Source organism: Sinocyclocheilus grahami, unplaced genomic scaffold, assembly GCF_001515645.1.
Source record: "Sinocyclocheilus grahami isolate Dianchi unplaced genomic scaffold, SAMN03320097.WGS_v1.1 scaffold675.1, whole genome shotgun sequence".
NCBI classification, from domain to species: Eukaryota; Metazoa; Chordata; class Actinopteri; order Cypriniformes; family Cyprinidae; genus Sinocyclocheilus; species Sinocyclocheilus grahami.
The window spans coordinates 3888-24423 of record NW_015505854.1 but is presented as its reverse complement, the minus strand read 5'-3'; the positions used below and the strand labels follow the sequence as shown (position 1 = coordinate 24423).

Here is a 20536-nt window from a genome sequence, read left to right as displayed (position 1 = left end):
AGGTTTAAACGATTTCGGTTTACAGTGACTTTGTGGTACAGTTTGAGATAAAAGTTGGTTTTCCTTCGCCACCTCTATGCATACTGACCCCACTGATGGTGGTCTTGCACACCTCAACGGCGACAGACTCAAACTTCGGATCAGTCGTCAGATTGAGCTTGTAGTTCCACAGCAGCTAAGAATAAACCAGGACGATTTATTTGCATAACTTAATCTTACAGTACTGAATGAATAATGATGTTTACTTAGGGATGTCTCGATATTATCGTGGTCACTTGACGATATTAAACTATAGCTCTTCCGGGCAAAAAGTGTAGTTTTTTAAATATATGTAAACTTCTTATGCTAACATAAAAGGTCTTTAAAGTTGTGTTTTGGGCCATTATGCTTTGGCGGGGTATCTGTCAAAAGAACTAAAACACAATATGGCTTAGGGGCCGTTTACACAACAATGTTTTCATCCAAAAACTGGAAACTTTTTATGCGTTTTGCGTGTTTGTTTAAACGACAACGGCGTTTTGGGGACTGAAGGCGCATATTTTTGAAAACGGGTTTCAAAGTGCAAGATTTTGAAAACGCCACCGTTATCGTTTCCGTGTAAACAACAATACGGGAATCTTTGAAAACGGTGACGGCATGCGCGTGCGTAGTACGTGTTAGGTATGTAGACATGCGCAGTACGTGTCGATTTTAAAGGCAAGCGCGAACAAACATACACAACAACGGCGGAGTACATGGTACGGTATCTGTCAAAAGAACTAAAACACAATATGGCTTAGGGGCCGTTTACACAACAATGTTTTCATCCAAAAACTGGAAACTTTTTATGCGTTTTGCGTGTTTGTTTAAACGACAACGGCGTTTTGGGGACTGAAGGCGCATATTTTTGTAGTACGTGTTAGGTATGTAGACATGCGCAGTACGTGTCGATTTTAAAGGCAAGCGCGAACAAACATACACAACAACGGCGGAGTACATGGTACTGTTGTTGCTGCTCAAGAGTTTGCTAACGCTTCTTCAGAAAAGTGTGGCTTTATTTATGGAGACGCATCATAAACATCATATACTCGTCACTTCCCTACAGGTGCTGTTTACTAACAAGGTGACAGCGCCAACTACTGGCCTGGCAAACGTAATACAGCGTTTTTCGCCGTTTTCGCGGATGTGTGTAAACACGAATAGTTTTGAAAACGTTGTCGTGTATACGTGAAACTTTTTGAAAACGCAAGGGAAAAACGTTTTCATTTTTGACAACATCGTTGTTGTGTAAATGTAGCATTAATCCCTTCATCAAGTCTGTTTCAAAGCGAAGCGCACACATTGATGAGGCGATCAGCTCATGATCCGGTGATTTCCGCGCCGCAGAACGGCTTTGTTCACAACTTATAAATGCAGTGAACTCGTTTATTGCAGTGCAGTGCTGTGTTTAGCTTGGGAACGCAACGCCACCAGTTAGGCTTTATTTTCGTGGTAGATGATTACAGCATTTCACTAGATTTGTAGTGCGACGCATTTTTGTAAGCCTGTTTTCACTGAACCGGAGTTTTCCTTCAAAATAAAAGATAGAAAGAATTTTAGATAAGATAGAAGAATTTAACTAAAATGTACAAAATCTTAATTTTTTCCCAATTCTTTATTGGTCTTTTTTTTTTATTTTATATTGCAATAAATATTGTATCGTGGACTTTGTATCGTGGTATTATTGTATCGTGAGATTTTGATATCGTTACATCCCTAATGTTTATACTTCTGATACTCAATATTTTATTATTTTAAATTATATTGTTTTCATTTTTAAATTAACCAATTTAGACATTAGCCTAACTGAAAAAAGACAAGAAATGCAAAATTAAACAAAAGATTAAAACACTTCACATTATTTGAAAGTGAGAATGTTTATATCTGTTGCATTAAAACAAAAACATAAAAACAAACAAAACCAAAACAATAGTTAACCTCTTTTGGTTTGATATATCAACAAAATAAACTCCAGCTAGTTTGTTTGGGTTTAACTATCAACCTTCATTCAGATCAACATTCAGGACCAAAAATAACAGGAATAGTGTGTAAACACTTACATGATTGCAGTCTGAAGCGATCTCTGTCTCCTAAAGAGAGATTAAAAATAGAAAATATAAATTATAAAAGTGTTCACACAGACAAAAGTAATAGGCATGTGCAAAACGACATGAATTTCAAGACTAGCCCTGTATAATTACACTGGTTTTGGGTTCACCCCAATATTTAAGGAACATTTAAAACATTGTATTGTGCTTAAAAACAAGTAGAATAAGTGCAACAATATAACTGAACGCAGTGCCTCAAAGAGCATTTTGTTGTGGGATGCTCAAAACATTGTGACACTTCAGCAACCAAAAATGTCTGAATATGTATGGCTGTAGTACTGGTGCTTTAAAAGAGATTCAAAAAGACAAAAGAGCCAAGAAAAGAGAGTTTTACCACACAAACAAAGCTATGCTTAAACATATCAAAACTAAAATAAGAAAAAAAAACAAGACCACAGGAGTCGCAGTTGCTGGACAACAAGTCAAATATCATGACCCATCCCTAATAAACAATGCATAAAATAATAACAGTTGCTAATGTTTGTAGATGTGCGTTATATTTACTTTTAGGCTTCTGAAATGTATTTGCATTAATTTGTGACCCCAGGCAGATGCAAACAGAAATCAGCTTCCTGCTGCACATTCTGTGTGTGGACTGCTAATATTTAACAAGAGTTTTAGATGATGACTATCAGATAATTAACATTCTGACAAAAATTAAACATTCGAGTATGAAAATTCATTATTAAAACACCCTAATTAAACTTCAGGCTCTTTTTAACTTCAGTTTAGGCAGATTGAACAGAACGAGGTGAAAGAAATCAGTACATCCAAAATTTTACTTTTAGTATCAGCAAATTCAAATCACACAATCTGGTGGATTTACATTAATGCTGGAAGGATATTGGTTCACATTCTCCTGGAGAATCAAATGTGTGCCGAGTAAATACTGTGAGTGTCAAATGACAAAGCACACCGTTTAAAGCTACCATACCAAAACGCACTGGTAATTTGCATTGTAGTGCGACGCATTTTTGTAAGCCTGTTTTCACTGAACCGGAGTTTTCCTTCAAAATAAAAGATAGAAAGAATTTTAGATAAGATAGAAGAATTTAACTAAAATGTACAAAATCTTAATTTTTTCCCAATTCTTTATTGGTCTTTTTTTTAAATTTTATATTGCAATAAATATTGTATCGTGGACTTTGTATCGTGGTATTATTGTATCGTGAGATTTTGATATCGTTACATCCCTAATGTTTATACTTCTGATACTCAATATTTTATTATTTTTAAATTATATTGTTTTCATTTTTAAATTAACCAATTTAGACATTAGCCTAACTGAAAAAAGACAAGAAATGCAAAATTAAACAAAAGATTAAAACACTTCACATTATTTGAAAGTGAGAATGTTTATATCTGTTGCATTAAAACAAAAACATAAAAACAAACAAAACCAAAACAATAGTTAACCTCTTTTGGTTTGATATATCAACAAAATAAACTCCAGCTAGTTTGTTTGGGTTTAACTATCAACCTTCATTCAGATCAACATTCAGGACCAAAAATAACAGGAATAGTGTGTAAACACTTACATGATTGCAGTCTGAAGCGATCTCTGTCTCCTAAAGAGAGATTAAAAATAGAAAATATAAATTATAAAAGTGTTCACACAGACAAAAGTAATAGGCATGTGCAAAACGACATGAATTTCAAGACTAGCCCTGTATAATTACACTGGTTTTGGGTTCACCCCAATATTTAAGGAACATTTAAAACATTGTATTGTGCTTAAAAACAAGTAGAATAAGTGCAACAATATAACTGAACGCAGTGCCTCAAAGAGCATTTTGTTGTGGGATGCTCAAAACATTGTGACACTTCAGCAACCAAAAATGTCTGAATATGTATGGCTGTAGTACTGGTGCTTTAAAAGAGATTCAAAAAGACAAAAGAGCCAAGAAAAGAGAGTTTTACCACACAAACAAAGCTATGCTTAAACATATCAAAACTAAAATAAGAAAAAAAAACAAGACCACAGGAGTCGCAGTTGCTGGACAACAAGTCAAATATCATGACCCATCCCTAATAAACAATGCATAAAATAATAACAGTTGCTAATGTTTGTAGATGTGCGTTATATTTACTTTTAGGCTTCTGAAATGTATTTGCATTAATTTGTGACCCCAGGCAGATGCAAACAGAAATCAGCTTCCTGCTGCACATCCTGTGTGTGGACTGCTAATATTTAACAAGAGTTTTAGATGATGACTATCAGATAATTAACATTCTGACAAAAATTAAACATTCGAGTATGAAAATTCATTATTAAAACAACCTAATTAAACTTCAGGCTCTTTTTAACTTCAGTTTAGGCAGATTGAACAGAACGAGGTGAAAGAAATCAGTACATCCAAAATTTTACTTTTAGTATCAGCAAATTCAAATCACACAATCTGGTGGATTTACATTAATGCTGGAAGGATATTGGTTCACATTCTCCTGGAGAATCAAATGTGTGCCGAGTAAATACTGTGAGTGTCAAATGACAAAGCACACCGTTTAAAGCTACCATACCAAAACGCACTGGTAATTTGCATGTCAATTAATTCTTTGGAAGGAACCGAAAGGTTAAAACGTACAGCAATGTTTGGCATGACAAGAAGAACAAGTATTCTGCAATAATCCTGTGACTGATGACTGAGCATTTAAGTTTGACAAATGTGTGACATTGCCTGCAAAATGAAAGCTAAGACAAATATGAGGACACGGTGACATGAAGAACTAGAGAGAAGGTCAGCATCTGTAGAAACTGAGAGAGTATGTCTTCAACATTGCCTTTGGCAGCTTTAATAAAAAAATAGAGGCCTTTTAAATGACATTTTATTCCTTTGCTAATAAAATACTCTTTGTGATGTGAAAACTTCAGCAGCCAAGAGCAATCAACATAACGGTAGGGTCTCCCTAACTGTGCTGGCTTGATACTGATCTTTATTTGAACAGCTGAGAACAAGCCCAGGCAGAAAGCATCCCCGGCATAGCACAGGACAGCTGTTAACGGCCCGCTGTAAATATCAAGCGTGCAATACTTGACTCTCATGGAGATGAAGGCCTTGATAAGTATCACAATGTTACTAAAAAAAGCATCCAAACCCAATCAAAGACACAGCAACCTGTTTTGACCTCGGCCTGTGCTGAGAGCGTCTTCTTAGCCTTTGATATTTTTAACAGGATTTATTAACTCTAAAAGGATTTAAAGCTACAGCTTCTCTGTGCAATTATGCTGCATCTGTCTATACTATATAATGCAAGTGAAAAGGATAAAATTATAACCCTGTATGATTGCGAAGCAATATTAGGATACTGCTTAGAGACCAGAAAAATCACTGCTTATTTGGACTGTTGTCACCTCAACATATAAAAGGCCTAGCAACAAGATCTTTTCTCCAGCTGTGTCAGGATTTTATTTTAGAAAACAGCATTTTTAAAAAGTCACCAGGGCCTTTTGCCTCCAGCAGATGATAAATTATGGAGGTAAACAAACTGTCTCCATTCAGTCTTTATTTATGAGAAACAATGAGGAACATTGTACAGCTAAATAATTGACCTTAAAGTAAGGACTCGCACTGACAGTGATTCTCCATGGGAAGAGAAAGTCTAAAGTTCAGTCTGAGAAAAACACGGAAAACTCTGAAGGATATATTCACATGATCATTAAGCAATAAAATGTTACAAACTGAAAAACAACCTGAACTAGATCAAGTGATTACCCCAACAAACCTGTAACAGCGATGACAAAATGACCTATAACAGCTGAGAAACAAGCTGCAATGGTAATGAACAGCCAGAGAAAAAAACCTGTCACAGTGACGAACAGCCAGAGAATTGACCTGTAATATGATGAACAGCTGAGAAATAACATGTAACGGTGATGAACAGCCAAAAGAAATAACATGCAATGGTGATGAACAGCTGATAAATAACATGTAATATGATGAACAGCCAAATAATTAGCCTGTCATGTGATGAACAGCTGAGAAATAACATGTAATGGTGATGAACAGCTGAGAAATAACCTGTAATGTGATGAACAGCCAGAGAAATAACATGTAATATGATGAACAGCTGAGAAATAACATGCAGTGGTGATGAACAGCTGAGAAATAACCTGTAATGTGATGAACAGCCAGAGAAATAACATGTAATATGATGAACAGCTGAGAAATAACATGCAATGGTGATGAACAGCCAAATAATTAGCCTGTAATGTGATGAACAGCTGAGAAATAACATGTAATATGATGAACAGCCAGATAAATAACATGTAATGGTGATGAACAGCTGAGAAATAACATGCAATGGTGATGAAAGTAGGGATGCACCGATAAGGAAATTTTGGCCGATACCGATAACTGATAACTCTTTATATTTGGAGGCCGATAGCCGATATATAGGCCGATAAATATACATATTAATTTTTCTGAGCATGATTGCAAAAACAAAAAGGCAAACACATACAGTGAACAACTGATTTTATTTTAAAACCTTAACTTCAGAAAAGTTTGAACTGATCTCTGAACTTTATTAACTATTCATTTCTATGGCCAACTTTCTTTTATATAAATAAAAGCTATTGCCTTGACAAAAAACAATGCATAAATAAAGTAACCAAGTCACTGAACAACATTACTTACATAATCAAAATACCAATCACATAATAAAATTATTCTTATACAGCATGACTTTGTGTGAATTTAACAGAAAGGCCAACTAGAAATGTTACAGGATTGTCTGGCTACTTCATCTGTGAATGTAAGAGTGGGATGTTTTTTTTAATGAAGAGAAGCATTTCAGCTTTCTCACACATAAGTCTGTTTCTCTTTTCATCAATCACATTTGATGCCGCTGAGAAGAGACGTTCGCTGTCAACGCTGGTACAGGGAGCTGACAGGTATTTGCGTGCAGCTTGGCCCAGGGCTGGAAAACGGGACATATTGCTTTTCCAAAACTGCAGTGGGCTCTCACTCCTGGAAATGGGTGGCTCACTTAGATATGCAATTACCTACAAAGAACAATAAATAATGTATTACAATACTTTCTTCAGTATAACACACATAAGCTTGTAAATTTAAACACTGTAAAAAACAACAACTAAAACCCATGCTGTATATACAGCTTGCATTCACAGCTAGCATTCGTTTCAGCTTAATTATATTAAAGACTTTTAAAAAAAATATTTATAAATGTTGAATTCTGCTCAACTTATTTTGATGTTACAGTAATGTATATATGTCATATTGATCATATTTTTTAGAGTGAAGCTAAAACATTAGAGCATGTTTTGTACTCTATATTGCAGATGTCAAATAAAATGTTATTTCTTATTTTGCTGTTTTTTTTGTTTTGTTTTTTTTTTTAATATGAGGGGGGAAAAATAATTTACCTGCTGTCCTACTGGAGATGTTTGGTGCGTCTGGTGTTCTGTGGCCATGTTTTCTTCAAGAATTTCACCATACATGTCAAGCAGGGATGTTGCGCCTCCGTCGCTCTCGGTGCACGTCTTTTTTAAAGGGGGCTCTGTCTCATTTCTCTCTTTCTCCGTGCTATTTTCAAGTTCTGTCATCTTGTTCAGTTGTCTCAGCAGCATTTCTGTTGCTCGCTGTTTGGTGGCTTGATCAAAAAAGCGATCTTTGTACCTTGGGTCAAGGATCGTTGCCAAGAAGTACAAAGGCTCGGTGTATATGCCGTTAAACCGCTGCTTCACAGCCTCCAGCAGAGTAGCTTTTGTCGTCTTCACACCACTATCTGTACTAAGACTCTTGTCCAGTAAACGTTTCAGAGCCTCAACAGAGGGAATCACGTCTGAAGCAATTGCTGTGTGTGAACTTATTTCTCTCGTCAGTTCTTCGAAAGGCACAAGCAGTGTTACTGCATTTTCAATAAGGCCCCACTGGTACGCGCTGAAAGATGCGGGAAGCTCGAATTCTGCCCCATATGCACCAAGTGCTCGCTTCTGTGCTAACAAACTCGACATCATATAAAACGTACTGTTCCAACGTGTCGGAGTGTCTTGTTGCAGCATCTTTTTTGACAGTCCTAGCTCTGTCTGTATCTCTCCAAGTCGGGACATGGCAAGGTGAGAATGTTTGAAGTGCCCGACTATCTTTCTCCCTATCGCCATACAGTCGGAAATGCTGCGCTGGCTCAGAACTCCGTCATGCACGGCTAACTGGAGAGTATGAGCCATGCAGCCAAGACTGTTCAATCCACAGTCTTCGATGGCTTTAACCATATTGCGGCCATTATCTCGCAGCACAGCATGTACCATATCTTTAGTTATGTTCCACCTAACGAACATGCTCTCGAGTGCCCTCGCTATAGCAGCGCCGGTGTGAGAGCCTGGGCATTCTTGCGCATGCAAAATTACTCTCCTCATCTCAAAGTTTTCCTCAATCCACTGAGCAGTAAGGCTCAACATACTCACTGGACTTACGTCAGAGCTCCATATGTCAGTTGTGAAACTTATATCTGTCACATTTTTGCCCAAAATCATGTGGGTGTGAGCTGCCACTTCATTGTATAGAGCGGGGAGCGAAACGTCAGCATCTGCTTGTGCGACGTCACAGAAGCAACGATCAAAACCCTAGTGGCCAGCAGCAAGCACGTGAAGTGGTTCAACCAGCGGAAATAATACATAATTTATCGGCTTAAAGATATCGACCTAATTTTGTTATCGGACCGATAACGATAATATCAAAAATAGCATTTATTGGCCGATAACGATATGGCCGCCGATATATCGTGCATCCCTAGATGAAAGGCCAGAGAAATAACATATGGTGATAAAAGGCCAGAGAAATAATCTGCATTATGATGAACAACTAAGAAATAACATTTTATGGTAGTGAACGGTCAGAGAAATAACCTGTAACGTGATGAACAGCTGAGAATCTAATGCACTGAACAGCCAGAGAAATAATCTTCATCTGTTAAAAACAGACAAACAACCTGAACTAGATCAAAGTGATGACCCCCAAAAAAACTGAATGCGATGACAAAACCTATAACAGCTGAGAAACAAGCTATAATGGTAGTGAAGTCAGCGAATTAACCTGTAATGTGATGAACAGCTGAGAAATAACACTTAATGGTAGAGAACAGCCAGAGAAATAGTGATTAACAGCTGAGAAATATCTAATGTGAACAGCCAGATGAATTAGCTGTAATGTTATGAACAGAGAAATAGCCTGTAACTGTGATGAACAGCCAGAGAAATAACCTGTAACAGTGATGAACAGCTGACAAATAACATTTAATGGTAGCGAACAGCCAGAGAAATAACCTGCAATGTGATGAACAGCTGAGAAATAGCTAATGTGATGAACAGCCAGAGAATTAACCTGAAACGGTGATGAACAGCTGAGAAATAACATTTAATGCCAGTGAACAGCCAGAGACATAACCTGCAATGTGATGAACAGCTGAGAAATAGCTAATGTGATGAACAGCCAGAGAATTAACCTGAAACGGTGATGAACAGCTGAGAAATAACATTTAATGCCAGTGAACAGCCAGAGACATAACCTGCAATGTGATGAACAGCTGAGAAATAACTAATGTGATGAACAGCCAGAGAATGAACCTGTAATGGTGATGAACAGCTGAGAAATAACATTTAATGGCAGTGAACAGCCAGAGAAATAACCTGCAATGTGATTAACAGCCGAGAAATAACATGTAATATGATGAACAGGCAGATAAATAACATGTAATGTGATGAACAGCCAGATGAAATAACCGTTATCTGTGATGAGCTGACAGAGAAATAATTTGTAATAGTTATGACCAGGCTGGGAAGAACATCTAGTAAAATAACCTGCAATGTGATGAACAGCCATAGAAAATGACCCACCATAAACAGGGCCTGCCTGCCAGGCCTGAACAATCCAATACAACAGATCACAGAACCAACGCCAAACCCATAATCAGCACAAGTAAAGGAAAACCCAGTTCTGCTAGTTAAGAACCATTCAACAGATGTTCAACAAAAGTAAAAGCGCTGTTTGTGTAATCAGTAACTAAGAGCTAATTACCTGACTCACATTACACATCTAGCAGACCTGACACTGGCAATAAATGGGACACTTTAGAAGTATTATTACACAAGGACCTCAATGATCATATTGCTTCCATATTTGTGATCATGCAAAGATTAAAAAGATGTGCACCACCACCAAACAATGGCTAACCCTTGCCAAACTAATAGCAGTACTTACATATCATGAACCCTCCTCTACAAATGAACACTGCACAACCAGTCAGTCAAGTCGAACAACAGCAGAAATTCAGTATACAAGCCATACTTGTTCATACCAAGGATGATAACTACAATGAAATCAAATATAAAGTTTTAATAATCGTTCTAATTATACCACAACTCCAACAACACTGAGTAATGATATCTCCGGAATCACTTTCAGAAATTATTTTTATATTTTAGTTATTTTTTAGGTGAATGTGACTAAAACCAAATAAAAACAAATATTTGCAAATACTGTGAAGAATATAAAATAAATAGTGCATTTTACAGATATACCTATTCATGAGAATTATAATTCTGCTTAAGAATGATATGAAAATTAGCTTTCTCGGAAGTGCACGATGCAACATTATATCAGCCAATTGTTGATTGAATGTTAACGATTGATTGAATGCTCATTTATTCAAACTCTTGCATGTTTGGAACAGGCTTTTCTCTGTTGAACACAAAATATATTTTGAAGGATGCTGGCAACCAAAGAGTTGACGGTAGCCATCGACTTCCATAGTAAGGTAAAAATACTATGTACGTCAATGGCTACCGTCAACTGTTTGGTTGCCAACATCCTTCAAAATATCTTCTTTCGTGTTCAACAGAGGAAATAAACTCTAACACATTTGGAACAACATGAGGCTGAGTAGATGACAGGATTTTAATTTTTTCCCTTCCCTTGTGTCGCCAGAGAGAAGTCAGACATTTTAACTGAAAGATTGAGTTATTAAATTGACTAAATATTACGAGGTCAAATTAAAATAAACAAATATTTGTATAATACATATATACAAAGTGAAAACGTTTACAATACACAGATTATAATTTCCAAAACAGAAAATCATGTACATTTTATTTATAATGCTGACATTAACAGTAAGCCACTGTGCTCATATTATTTGCTAGCATTAAAGGCGCAATAGGAGATCTTGGAAAATGCTAACTTTAGCCTGATAGCACTGAAGCGAATGTCCCACCCTCCCTGCAATCGCCGTCTAAAGCCACGCCCCCTGAATGCATATACACTCACAGACCACAGACAACATTACTACAATAGGCTACATCAGCGGTTCCCAGTTCCAGCCCATGTTCCGAAGTGAAGTAAACTTCAACGGATTTCCCCTGCTCAGGGAGGAGGGAGCAATGAACACTCAGATCATATCGATCGGAACACAGTTCATGCACGTAGCTCTCTTCTAAAGAGTTGGTTATCTGGATCGGGCGTGTTAACTAAGCGAGACATGCAAAATATGCAGAGCGGGGGGCGCGAGGACTGGATTAATCGCTGGGCTACATCATGTGTCATTCACCGGTGAGAAAACTTTAAAAGTACTACAATACCAGGGAGGAAGATCGGGTTGTTGATGTTTGCTTGCCATTCTCGCTCTGTCTGCTCAGCGTGCGTGAATGCGCTGATGACATGTCCTGTCTGCGCGAACCAGGTGCGCAGAGGTATGCAGATACATAAGTTGACAGGCAGGTAGGAAAGCTTATTAAAACGCTCGGACCGAGCGTTTTGATTGGACGAACATTTCTTGGTCCTACGCCTTCCACAGAATATAGAAATACAGATAAATACATTTAGACCACTTAACTTAATGATTGCTATCGAGATGTGAAGAGACTTTCAACCAGCATAACAAAAAATGTTTCTGAAGACAATCACCTATTGCACCTTTAAGGTTACTTGCACTGCGTCCGAAAGCTCTAAAATGCTGCCTTCGGAGGCAGGAAGGCATCAAGGCACGTCCGAATCCTAATTCTGCTTCACTTCCGGTCTCCGGAGGTACCTTCTTCTGATCGAATTTTAAAGGCAGCATAGATGTATCCTTCACTGCCTTTGATATCCCACAATCCTGTGCGTTCCATTCCATTCCGTGACAGTTGGGATAAAAAATAAATAAAGATGGCATCTGAACGTTGTGTTTTTTGGTGGTTAGTTTGTGTGTAAATGTATATTTCTGACTAACTTTTTGCACTTTTGATGTTATTTCTAGCGAGAAATCAGTATTATATTATATTATGTTATCATCAAAACTCGTTCTATTTTGTTGTAGATCATTAAACCGCTACGCTGCCTCAGAGTCAGAAGCCTGTCCGAAATCAGTTTCATGAGGTGTCTTCGTGCAACAACGCTGCCTGCAAGTCACTGACTGATAAGGCAGCAAGTCAGTAGTTTACCACCCTGCTGCTGCTAGTATCGGTGACGGCATTTTTCATAATATATCATAACATCATAACTAGAGGCCGACCGATATATCGTTTTGCTGATATTATCGGCCGATATGAGCCTGTCACCGATATATCGGTATCGGCGAATATGCCGCCGATATGAATTTTTTTTTTACAGAACATATAATGCAGAAAAATGCTTGAAATTGTGTAATTACTTAGTTTGTCCAGCAGAGCATGCTCCATTGTTTGCTACTGGCGACCTGGATGAAACGCTTTAAAGCTTAAGTCAATGGAAACCATTGAAACTTTGAACGGCCATATCTCCGTAACGTCGCGGCGAATCCGCACCAAATTCGGGCGATCCCTTCAGCTCGAGGAACCCTCTCGAATGCGAATCGAGTGTACGTCTAGAGGCCCGCTTTTGAATGAGACCACCCCGCGTCGATAGCTCCCGGGGTTCGGGAGTTACAGGTGGTTAAATTCGCAGTCCGGCGCCGACTGATCTAGCGATCCCGGGGGGCTACCGACGCGCAGAGGGTGGCGTTCGAGAGGGCTCCTCGAGCTGAAGGGATCGCCCGAATTTGGTGGAGATCCGCCGGCGCGTTCGCGAGATAGTGACACCAGTCAACACTTTCCCTTCAGTAATGAGGTTTCTTGTTCAGGCAGCATTCAAGTGTGGTCTTATTCGACCGTAAGTGCCCTGCGAAGTGGACTTCACATAAAATTCCGCCATGATTCCAGTTCCAAGGGAACGTACACGTTACATTCAAAGGGCATTAAAGTGCGCGAGACGTGAATTTATATTGTATTTATTTACAGAGGTAGGGGAGAGCGGGGCACAAAGTAACACTTTTTGACTTTCTCAGTTTGTGCAAATCCACATGGGGTTCAGAATATATATATATTCAAACCACGTGTGTTACAACTAACACCCCGTTACTTTGTGCATCGCACTCATCGTAAGTTTATTGTTAAATGACCTTACATATCTCTGTCACCATAAGTGTTTGATCACCACATTTGAGTGATCATTGCAAAAAATGTGTTTATGTATTCTGTTTATGTATATACTGTGTTCTATATATAGTACCAGTCAAATGTTTGGACACACGAATGGGAAAGTGTCCAAACTTTTGACTTGTACTGTACTATAATATACACAGCCTTTTTTTTACTCCCTAATATCGGTATCGGCCCCAAAAAACCCATATCGGTCGGGCTCTAATCATAACATATCATAATATCATAACATATCATAACATCATATCAGGTCGCGCACGCTAAGAGCGCCGGTGACGTCACAGAGTGGCTGACTCGGACCGCATATTTTGGGCGTAACTTACTGGTGAGCTCTAAGTAGGCAGCACACAAGGGATTGAAATACAGCCATTAACAGGAAGCACTCTATTAATCGTGATAACCGGATCTTGAACCCCTGTACGTGACATTCAGAGGCCTTTCTTGTCAATCTGCGTCTGGTTTTTAATAAATATGAGTAAATATCTTCTCACGTCACCTGTGCTTGTACCTTATGAATGTATATGTCCTGTAAGTTGTGAATGTATGTGACCTGTAAGTTGTGAATGTATGTTTCCTGTAAGTTGCGAATGTATGCGTCCTGTAAGTTGCGAATGTATGCGTCCTGTAAGTTACGAATGTATGCGTCCTGTAAGTTACGAATGTATGTGTCCTGTAGGTTATGAATGTATGTGTCCTGTAAGTTGCGAATGTATGTGTCCTGTAAGTTATGAATGTATGCGTCCTGTAAGTTGCGAATGTATGCGTCCTGTAAGTTATGAATGTATGCTTCCTGTAAGGTGCGAATGTATGCGTCCTGTAAGTTGCGAATGTATGCGTCCTGTAAGTTGCGAATGTATGCGTCCTGTAAGTTGCGAATGTATGCGTCCTGTAAGTTGCGAATGTATGCGTCCTGTAAGTTGCGAATGTATGCGTCCTGTAAGTTGCGAATGTATGCGTCCTGTAAGTTGCGAATGTATGCGTCCTGTAAGTTGCGAATGTATGCGTCCTGTAAGTTGCGAATGTATGCGTCCTGTAAGTTATGAATGTATGCGTCCTGTAAGTTATGAATGTTAGCACACTAACGTAACGTTATGTAGACGGATGATCAGTCAGTGTTGCTCTGTACGCGGTTTAATCGCCCCGCGCTCACAGACTATGTGTTAAATACAGACTCGGCCGAGTTTTCTTACGTCTTTTCGGTCCTGCAGGCACTCGAGCACGGCCAGGTTGTTGTTCCAGGAGTGTTTGGGGCAGATCCGGCTCACGTCCTCCCGACAGGCCGCCTCCTCCGCGAGCTTCCAGCCGCCGCCGCGCCGCACCGAGGAGGCCCCGTCCGGCGCCGCCGCTTTCCCCTCTCCCGCCGCGTTTCTGCCTCTTTCGGGATTCTCCGCGGCGTTTTCAGTGTCCGATTTGCCTTCTAGAGCGTTAGACATGCATCCGGAGATGCACATCAACAGCAGCAGTCGCTGCACACGTCTACACGCCGCCATCTTCGCGGAGAGAACGGCCGAATCGGACGCTCATGAATATTAATGAGCACGCGCTGACGTCGCGTCGCTTCCTGAACGTCCGAGCGGGTTGTGTTATTAATATTCATGAGATAAATCCCCAACCGCAGTAGGATTCGTTAGTTCTCGGGTGAAGTGGTGCGGAATTCAGGGTTCACGAACTAAACATGGGCCACGTAGACTAAAGACACTTGGTTTATTCGATAAAAGGAAGATAAGGAAACAGGGAGTTGAGAAATGGGCGGGGCTTAGAGGTCCAGACTTTGCATGATGGGTGTGTAACTATAAGTAACGCTATTTTTTATGTTTTAACTTTTCACTGTGTGTTCTCAGTCAAACCATTTTAAGTGTATCAGTGCCTTTATTCAGGAAACGCTATGATCAGGACGCAGCTGCAGTAACGCCTACAGCGGTCACCTGGTGCCTGTGACTTTCCTCAGCGATGACCAGGATGCACCAATCAGGAGCGTTTATGAGCACAGCATATTCATTTACTTTAATCGAGATCCTTTTTGTGTTCGAATTACATTTTATGTCTAACAATATTTCTGGACATAACACTTAAATTCTATCTTTTATAAAGCAAACGTGTCTTGCAAAAAAGAAAGAAAAAAGGACTGCGCCCTCTGCAGAAAACAGCTGTTATAGCTTGTTAACAGAAACCATTTTTATTTACATGACACAACTTCAGAATTATGCATGTTGTAATGTTCTATTACACTCTATTTATTTACGTCTGACCGTAGATTTCAATTACAACACATACCTTGCAAAAGCGGTTTGTATAGATGTATATATATATATTAGTGGTCAAACGATTAATCACGATTAATCGCATCCCTAATAACATTTTTGATTACATGTGTATAATGTGTATATGTACTATGTATATAAAAATACAAACACATGCATGTATATATTTAAGAAAAAATATGTTGTTTATGGTCAATATATTTATATATAATATAATATATAAGAATATAAATATAGACATGTAAATATTTTCAATATATATAGACTGTGTGTATTTATATGTACATAATAAATATACCCAGCACACACATATATATTATGTAAACAAAAACTTTTAATTTGGATGCGCTTAATCACGATTAATCGTCTGACAGCACTAGTACACAGTATATATATATATATATTCTGAAGGTTTTTACAGAGGGGTTTGTACATAGAACACTTGCATGTTATTCTTAAAATATGGTGAAATTATCTTTTTTTATGGCTATTGACAATATTTTCTGATTCATGGAATGATATAAATATATATTCAAAATCCCATCGTAAAAACCTTTAACTATAATATGCCAAGAAACTGAAATAATGTTGTTTTAGGCTTTATGATGTCGATTTCTGAAATTTACGTAAATAAGTAATTAGATCATTTAAACATTTCAGAAAACTTGCAATACAAAACAATTCTTTTAATATACGACTATGATTAATTATGGAAAGGGGAAAGTATGGTGAGATTATAGTTAGTTAAAATATTGGCACTATTCACTTATGTTTGTTGTAAAAAAAAAAAAAACCAATAACTCTCATTTTAATTACCAATAACATATTAGCCATGGCCCAGATGTATAACCCTGTCACTGCTGGACCACTGCAGAGGAACATTTCTTACATTTATGACACCGAAGAAATAACTCGATTTTGACTCAAATCCCAGTTAAGACAATATTCCTAATATCAACTTTATTAACTTAAAAAAAGATCACTTTGTATTGGTCCTATTGATTTCATTGTGCCACTCCTATATAGATGTTTTTAAGGTTCTCACAAACCGTGTCAATGTAGGCATTTATTCTTTTATTAAAAAATTAAAAGACACTTGCATATATACGATGAAAACACTGATCACTCTTATCTAAGACATTAATAAAGCCCTGATTTGAAGGTCAAAAACAGAAAACTCTTTATAATGAACAGAAGATAATATAAAGGATTTACATTTAAAACAAACAAAACACAGAAAAAGCACACAGTGAAAAGACAACAGTGTCACCCGGCGTCCCAGTCCACCAGTATTTGGTTTATGAGAAAGGCGTATTCAGATTTGTGTTTGAATGTTACTCTCAGCCTCACTCCCATTTATAGACCTTGAGCATCTTCTCAGTCAGAGAGGCCAGAAAGCTGCTCTGGCTGACCTCAAACGGAGAGATGTCCAACACGGGGAGATCCGCGGGCATCTTCTGAAGCAGAGCACCAGTGCCGGCATCCCAGACCTGCAGACAGAGCGGAGAAATCATGCTGAATATGTGCGCATAACTAACAGGGCCAGCATCAAACTGCTTACACAAGCATCAACATTCATAAGCAATGCGTAACCAAATGAAACTAGATACTGAATGCATTATTTGAGAACAGTTTGACTGATCAACTTTAATTCCATAATATATATATTTTTTTGTCATAGTCTGAAGATGATCTGGATAAATTTTCGCAAAAATCAGACCAATGGTCTAGCAGTTTGAAAAAACGAAAAAGTATGGCGGTACAAAAGTTATTAGCATAAATGGAAATGCAAATTTGAGCTGTTGGTGGCGCTAGAGGGTTTGAGTTAGAGACTCCAAATTTGCAGTGCTTATTATTGAGATTATCCTCTATCTGTAGGCCAAAGTTCGTAACTTTTCCGCAAGCGGTTCTATGGGCTGCCATAGAGCAGAAGACGACCCTTCAGTGCTAGGCCCCTAATATTAATAATAAGAAAACTAACAGATACAATAGATGCTTTCGCACTTTTGGTGCCTGGCTCCTAAATATTAGTGATTTTTTTACTAATTACAGTTTAAATGGAATAAATAAATAGAAGCTGTTTTTTTTTTATTTTTTTAAACTGAATAAACCAACAGAACAGTATAACTCTATACTGGCAGCCATCATATTACTTTTCAGCGAAAAAAAGAAAATAACTGCGATACGTAAATATGAGAACAGGGCTGGTATGCGAGTTTGATATGGACCTGGTCTGTACGTGACGAGGCAGTGTCTGCTGTCCGGCTCCACCTGTATGTCTGTGCAGGTGCAGGACTCTAGAGGCAGGATGTGGGGCGTGTATGTGGTTCCCTCCACGTGCTCCCAGAAACAGCCGCTCTCCAGCATGCCTGCGATCAGGCCGCCACACGGGAACATGCTGGAGGCGGCGCGCGGGATGTAGGACAGAGACACCACTGGACAGCTGCAATGAAGAAGCGGGACAATAATATCAACAAACCGTTTCTCCACAGTTTGTATAGAACACAATCAAGTAATATACAAAGAGTTCATTTGCAAAAAACGATAAACGCCACTTTAAGAATTGATTCAATAAAAGAATTGAGTGCTGTGCATTATTCTCCACATATCTGCGCGATCTGAACCCTAAACGCGTTTTGTCAAAAAAGCCGGTATTGTCCACTTTCAAGCCGATAAGTCCATTTTAGCAAATCAGCGTGCTGTATTCAGGTCAGGTGACAAGGAAAAGACGTGCTAGCTGAGAGGAGTTTCGTCAAAGCTGACTAAAAGTGATCGAGGATGGATCATTTCGACAAACTATATGTATGTTTACGAAAGTGAAGAAAGTGACAAGTATGGTGACCCATACTAGGAATTAGTGCTCTGCATTTAACCCATCCTAAGTGCACACACACAGCAGTGAACACACACACATCGTGAACACACACCCGGAGCAGTGGGCAGCCATTTATGCTGCGGCGCCCGGGGAGCAGTTGGGGGTTCGGTGCCTTGCTCAAGGGCACCTCAGTCGTGGTATTGAAGGTGGGAGAGAGCGCTGTACATTCACTCTCCCCACCTACAATCCCTGCAGGTACGAGACTCGAACCCACAACCTTTGGGTTACGAGTCCGACTCTCTAACCATTAGGCCACGACTTCCCCGAAGTTAACTACGAAAAAGGAAAATAAAGAGTCTTGCAAAAGCAGCACATTACAATGGTGAGGGAAAAGCTCTGTGTATTGCGTACCATACAGTCTATGATCACAACGACGTTTGTCAGACGTCTACATTGTCATCTGAGGAGATTACAAAGATTAAACGAGTGTTTTTGTTTAACTCTAGAACATGAAATGTGGAGTTATCTGCTTTTGCCAAAAAACGACTGTTGGGAGTTATCTGCTTTTGCTATAAAACAACGTTTAATTTATATATATAAATTATATATTAATATATTTATATAAACATACTTTCAATGAACTTTAATTTTGTAAGTTACCTGTATTTGTTTGCGTTATTACTTAATCAAAACAACCCAACTGCAGTTTGATTGATATTACTTGGAATGCACAATTAAAAAAAAACATGATTTCTGAAAATACATAAGAATGGAGTTATCTGTTTTTGCAAATGAAGTCTTCAATTACAGCATGCTACAGTTTGACCAAAGCCGATACAGTTGAAAGTGACCTGGAGCGCAGCGGCACCAGCTCCTGAACGTGAGTGCTGGTGTCCCGCGTGTCGTACACCAGCACAGAGCCGCTGGCGAGACCGGCGTAAATGTAGTTGTTGTTATCATGGCACCAGCAGCAGCTCCACACAGGTCTGCCCGTGTTGTAGGCCTGAACCACCGTGTTCGTCATCAGACTGTGAACAAAACATCCACATGGAGCAACTCAGAAGAGGCTCAACATGCTATGTTCAGAGGCTGATGAAAAATTAGAATTGGTTTTTGGTGCATAAAAAATATCATCTGGGATTTGCGTTCAAGCATTTTCCAACTAAAAACTGTCGTTACATTCACGAGACATCAACATTTCCATTATTATGAGTTTCTGAGCAGTAAAATCACACCCAGAAAGAATAATCATATCTCACAAGTCTGCACTGAAAGTAATCCAATAAAAAGGAGTATACAACAAAATAATCCAGGCAGGCTGCACGCACAAACAAACCTACAGCATGACCAATGTTCAGACTAAGTGATTGTCTACTAAGAATGGTTGACGAAGAAAAATCTCAATAAAATAACTATTGACTAGTCTCGTCTGATTCTGGTTTAATAAATTGTTCAAAAGACGTTACTGGTTTGAATCAGTTTCCCTCTATTGTTTACAGCATTAAACAGAGAGAACAGACATCACAACGGATACATCTGATTATAGATTACAGTCAAAATGAAACAGAATCAAACCTAGAGCTTCTGAATCAGAATCTAATCAGGAAAGCGATTCTAGAGGTCGATGGATACTGGATTTTGACGATCATTGAGATACTATTATAGATTTTGTAAGTATTTTAAATTGGACTTTATCTGTATATTTTCTTTTTAATTTTGAATAAAATATTAGTAATTTTGTTGCGTTATGGTAACTTTTATTAGATTATTTATGTTTAATACTGTATAGTTTAAATTTTTTTATGAACTATTTAAATTATTTTTAGTTTGAGTTATTTTAGTAGTAAATGAGATGCTGCATTGCAAGTATTTTTTTTATTTTTAT

The 20536-nt window shown here is 38.4% G+C and overlaps 2 protein-coding genes across 6 annotated transcripts in view; both read right to left on the bottom strand.

Moving 5' to 3' along the window:
- The window catches only part of LOC107559147 (Golgi apparatus protein 1-like), a 38959-nt gene extending 23880 nt beyond the window's left edge, over positions 1-15079 (bottom strand). For 4 of the 5 annotated variants that reach the window (XM_016242882.1, XM_016242884.1, XM_016242885.1 and 1 more), the window contains exons 1-3: positions 14766-15079; positions 3665-3694; positions 89-175 (exon numbers count right to left, since the gene is read on the bottom strand). In XM_016242882.1, coding sequence (XP_016098368.1) covers positions 89-175; positions 3665-3694; positions 14766-15065 — 417 coding nt within the window. In that variant the 5' untranslated portion in view covers positions 15066-15079. Of the gene's footprint in view, positions 1-88; positions 176-2078; positions 2109-3664; positions 3695-14765 lie in introns of all 5 variants that reach the window. The other variant, XM_016242883.1, reaches the window with a different exon arrangement.
- Positions 15080-17182: 2103 nt separating this feature from the next.
- LOC107559137 (E3 ubiquitin-protein ligase RFWD3-like) lies at positions 17183-19679 on the bottom strand (the record flags this gene model as incomplete). The annotated part of the gene is made up of 3 exons (XM_016242872.1): positions 17183-17326; positions 18042-18279; positions 19503-19679. Coding segments are annotated over 3 exons (559 nt in total), but the record flags the coding sequence as incomplete, so codon positions are not given.
- Between the last annotated feature and the right edge of the window lie 857 nt (positions 19680-20536).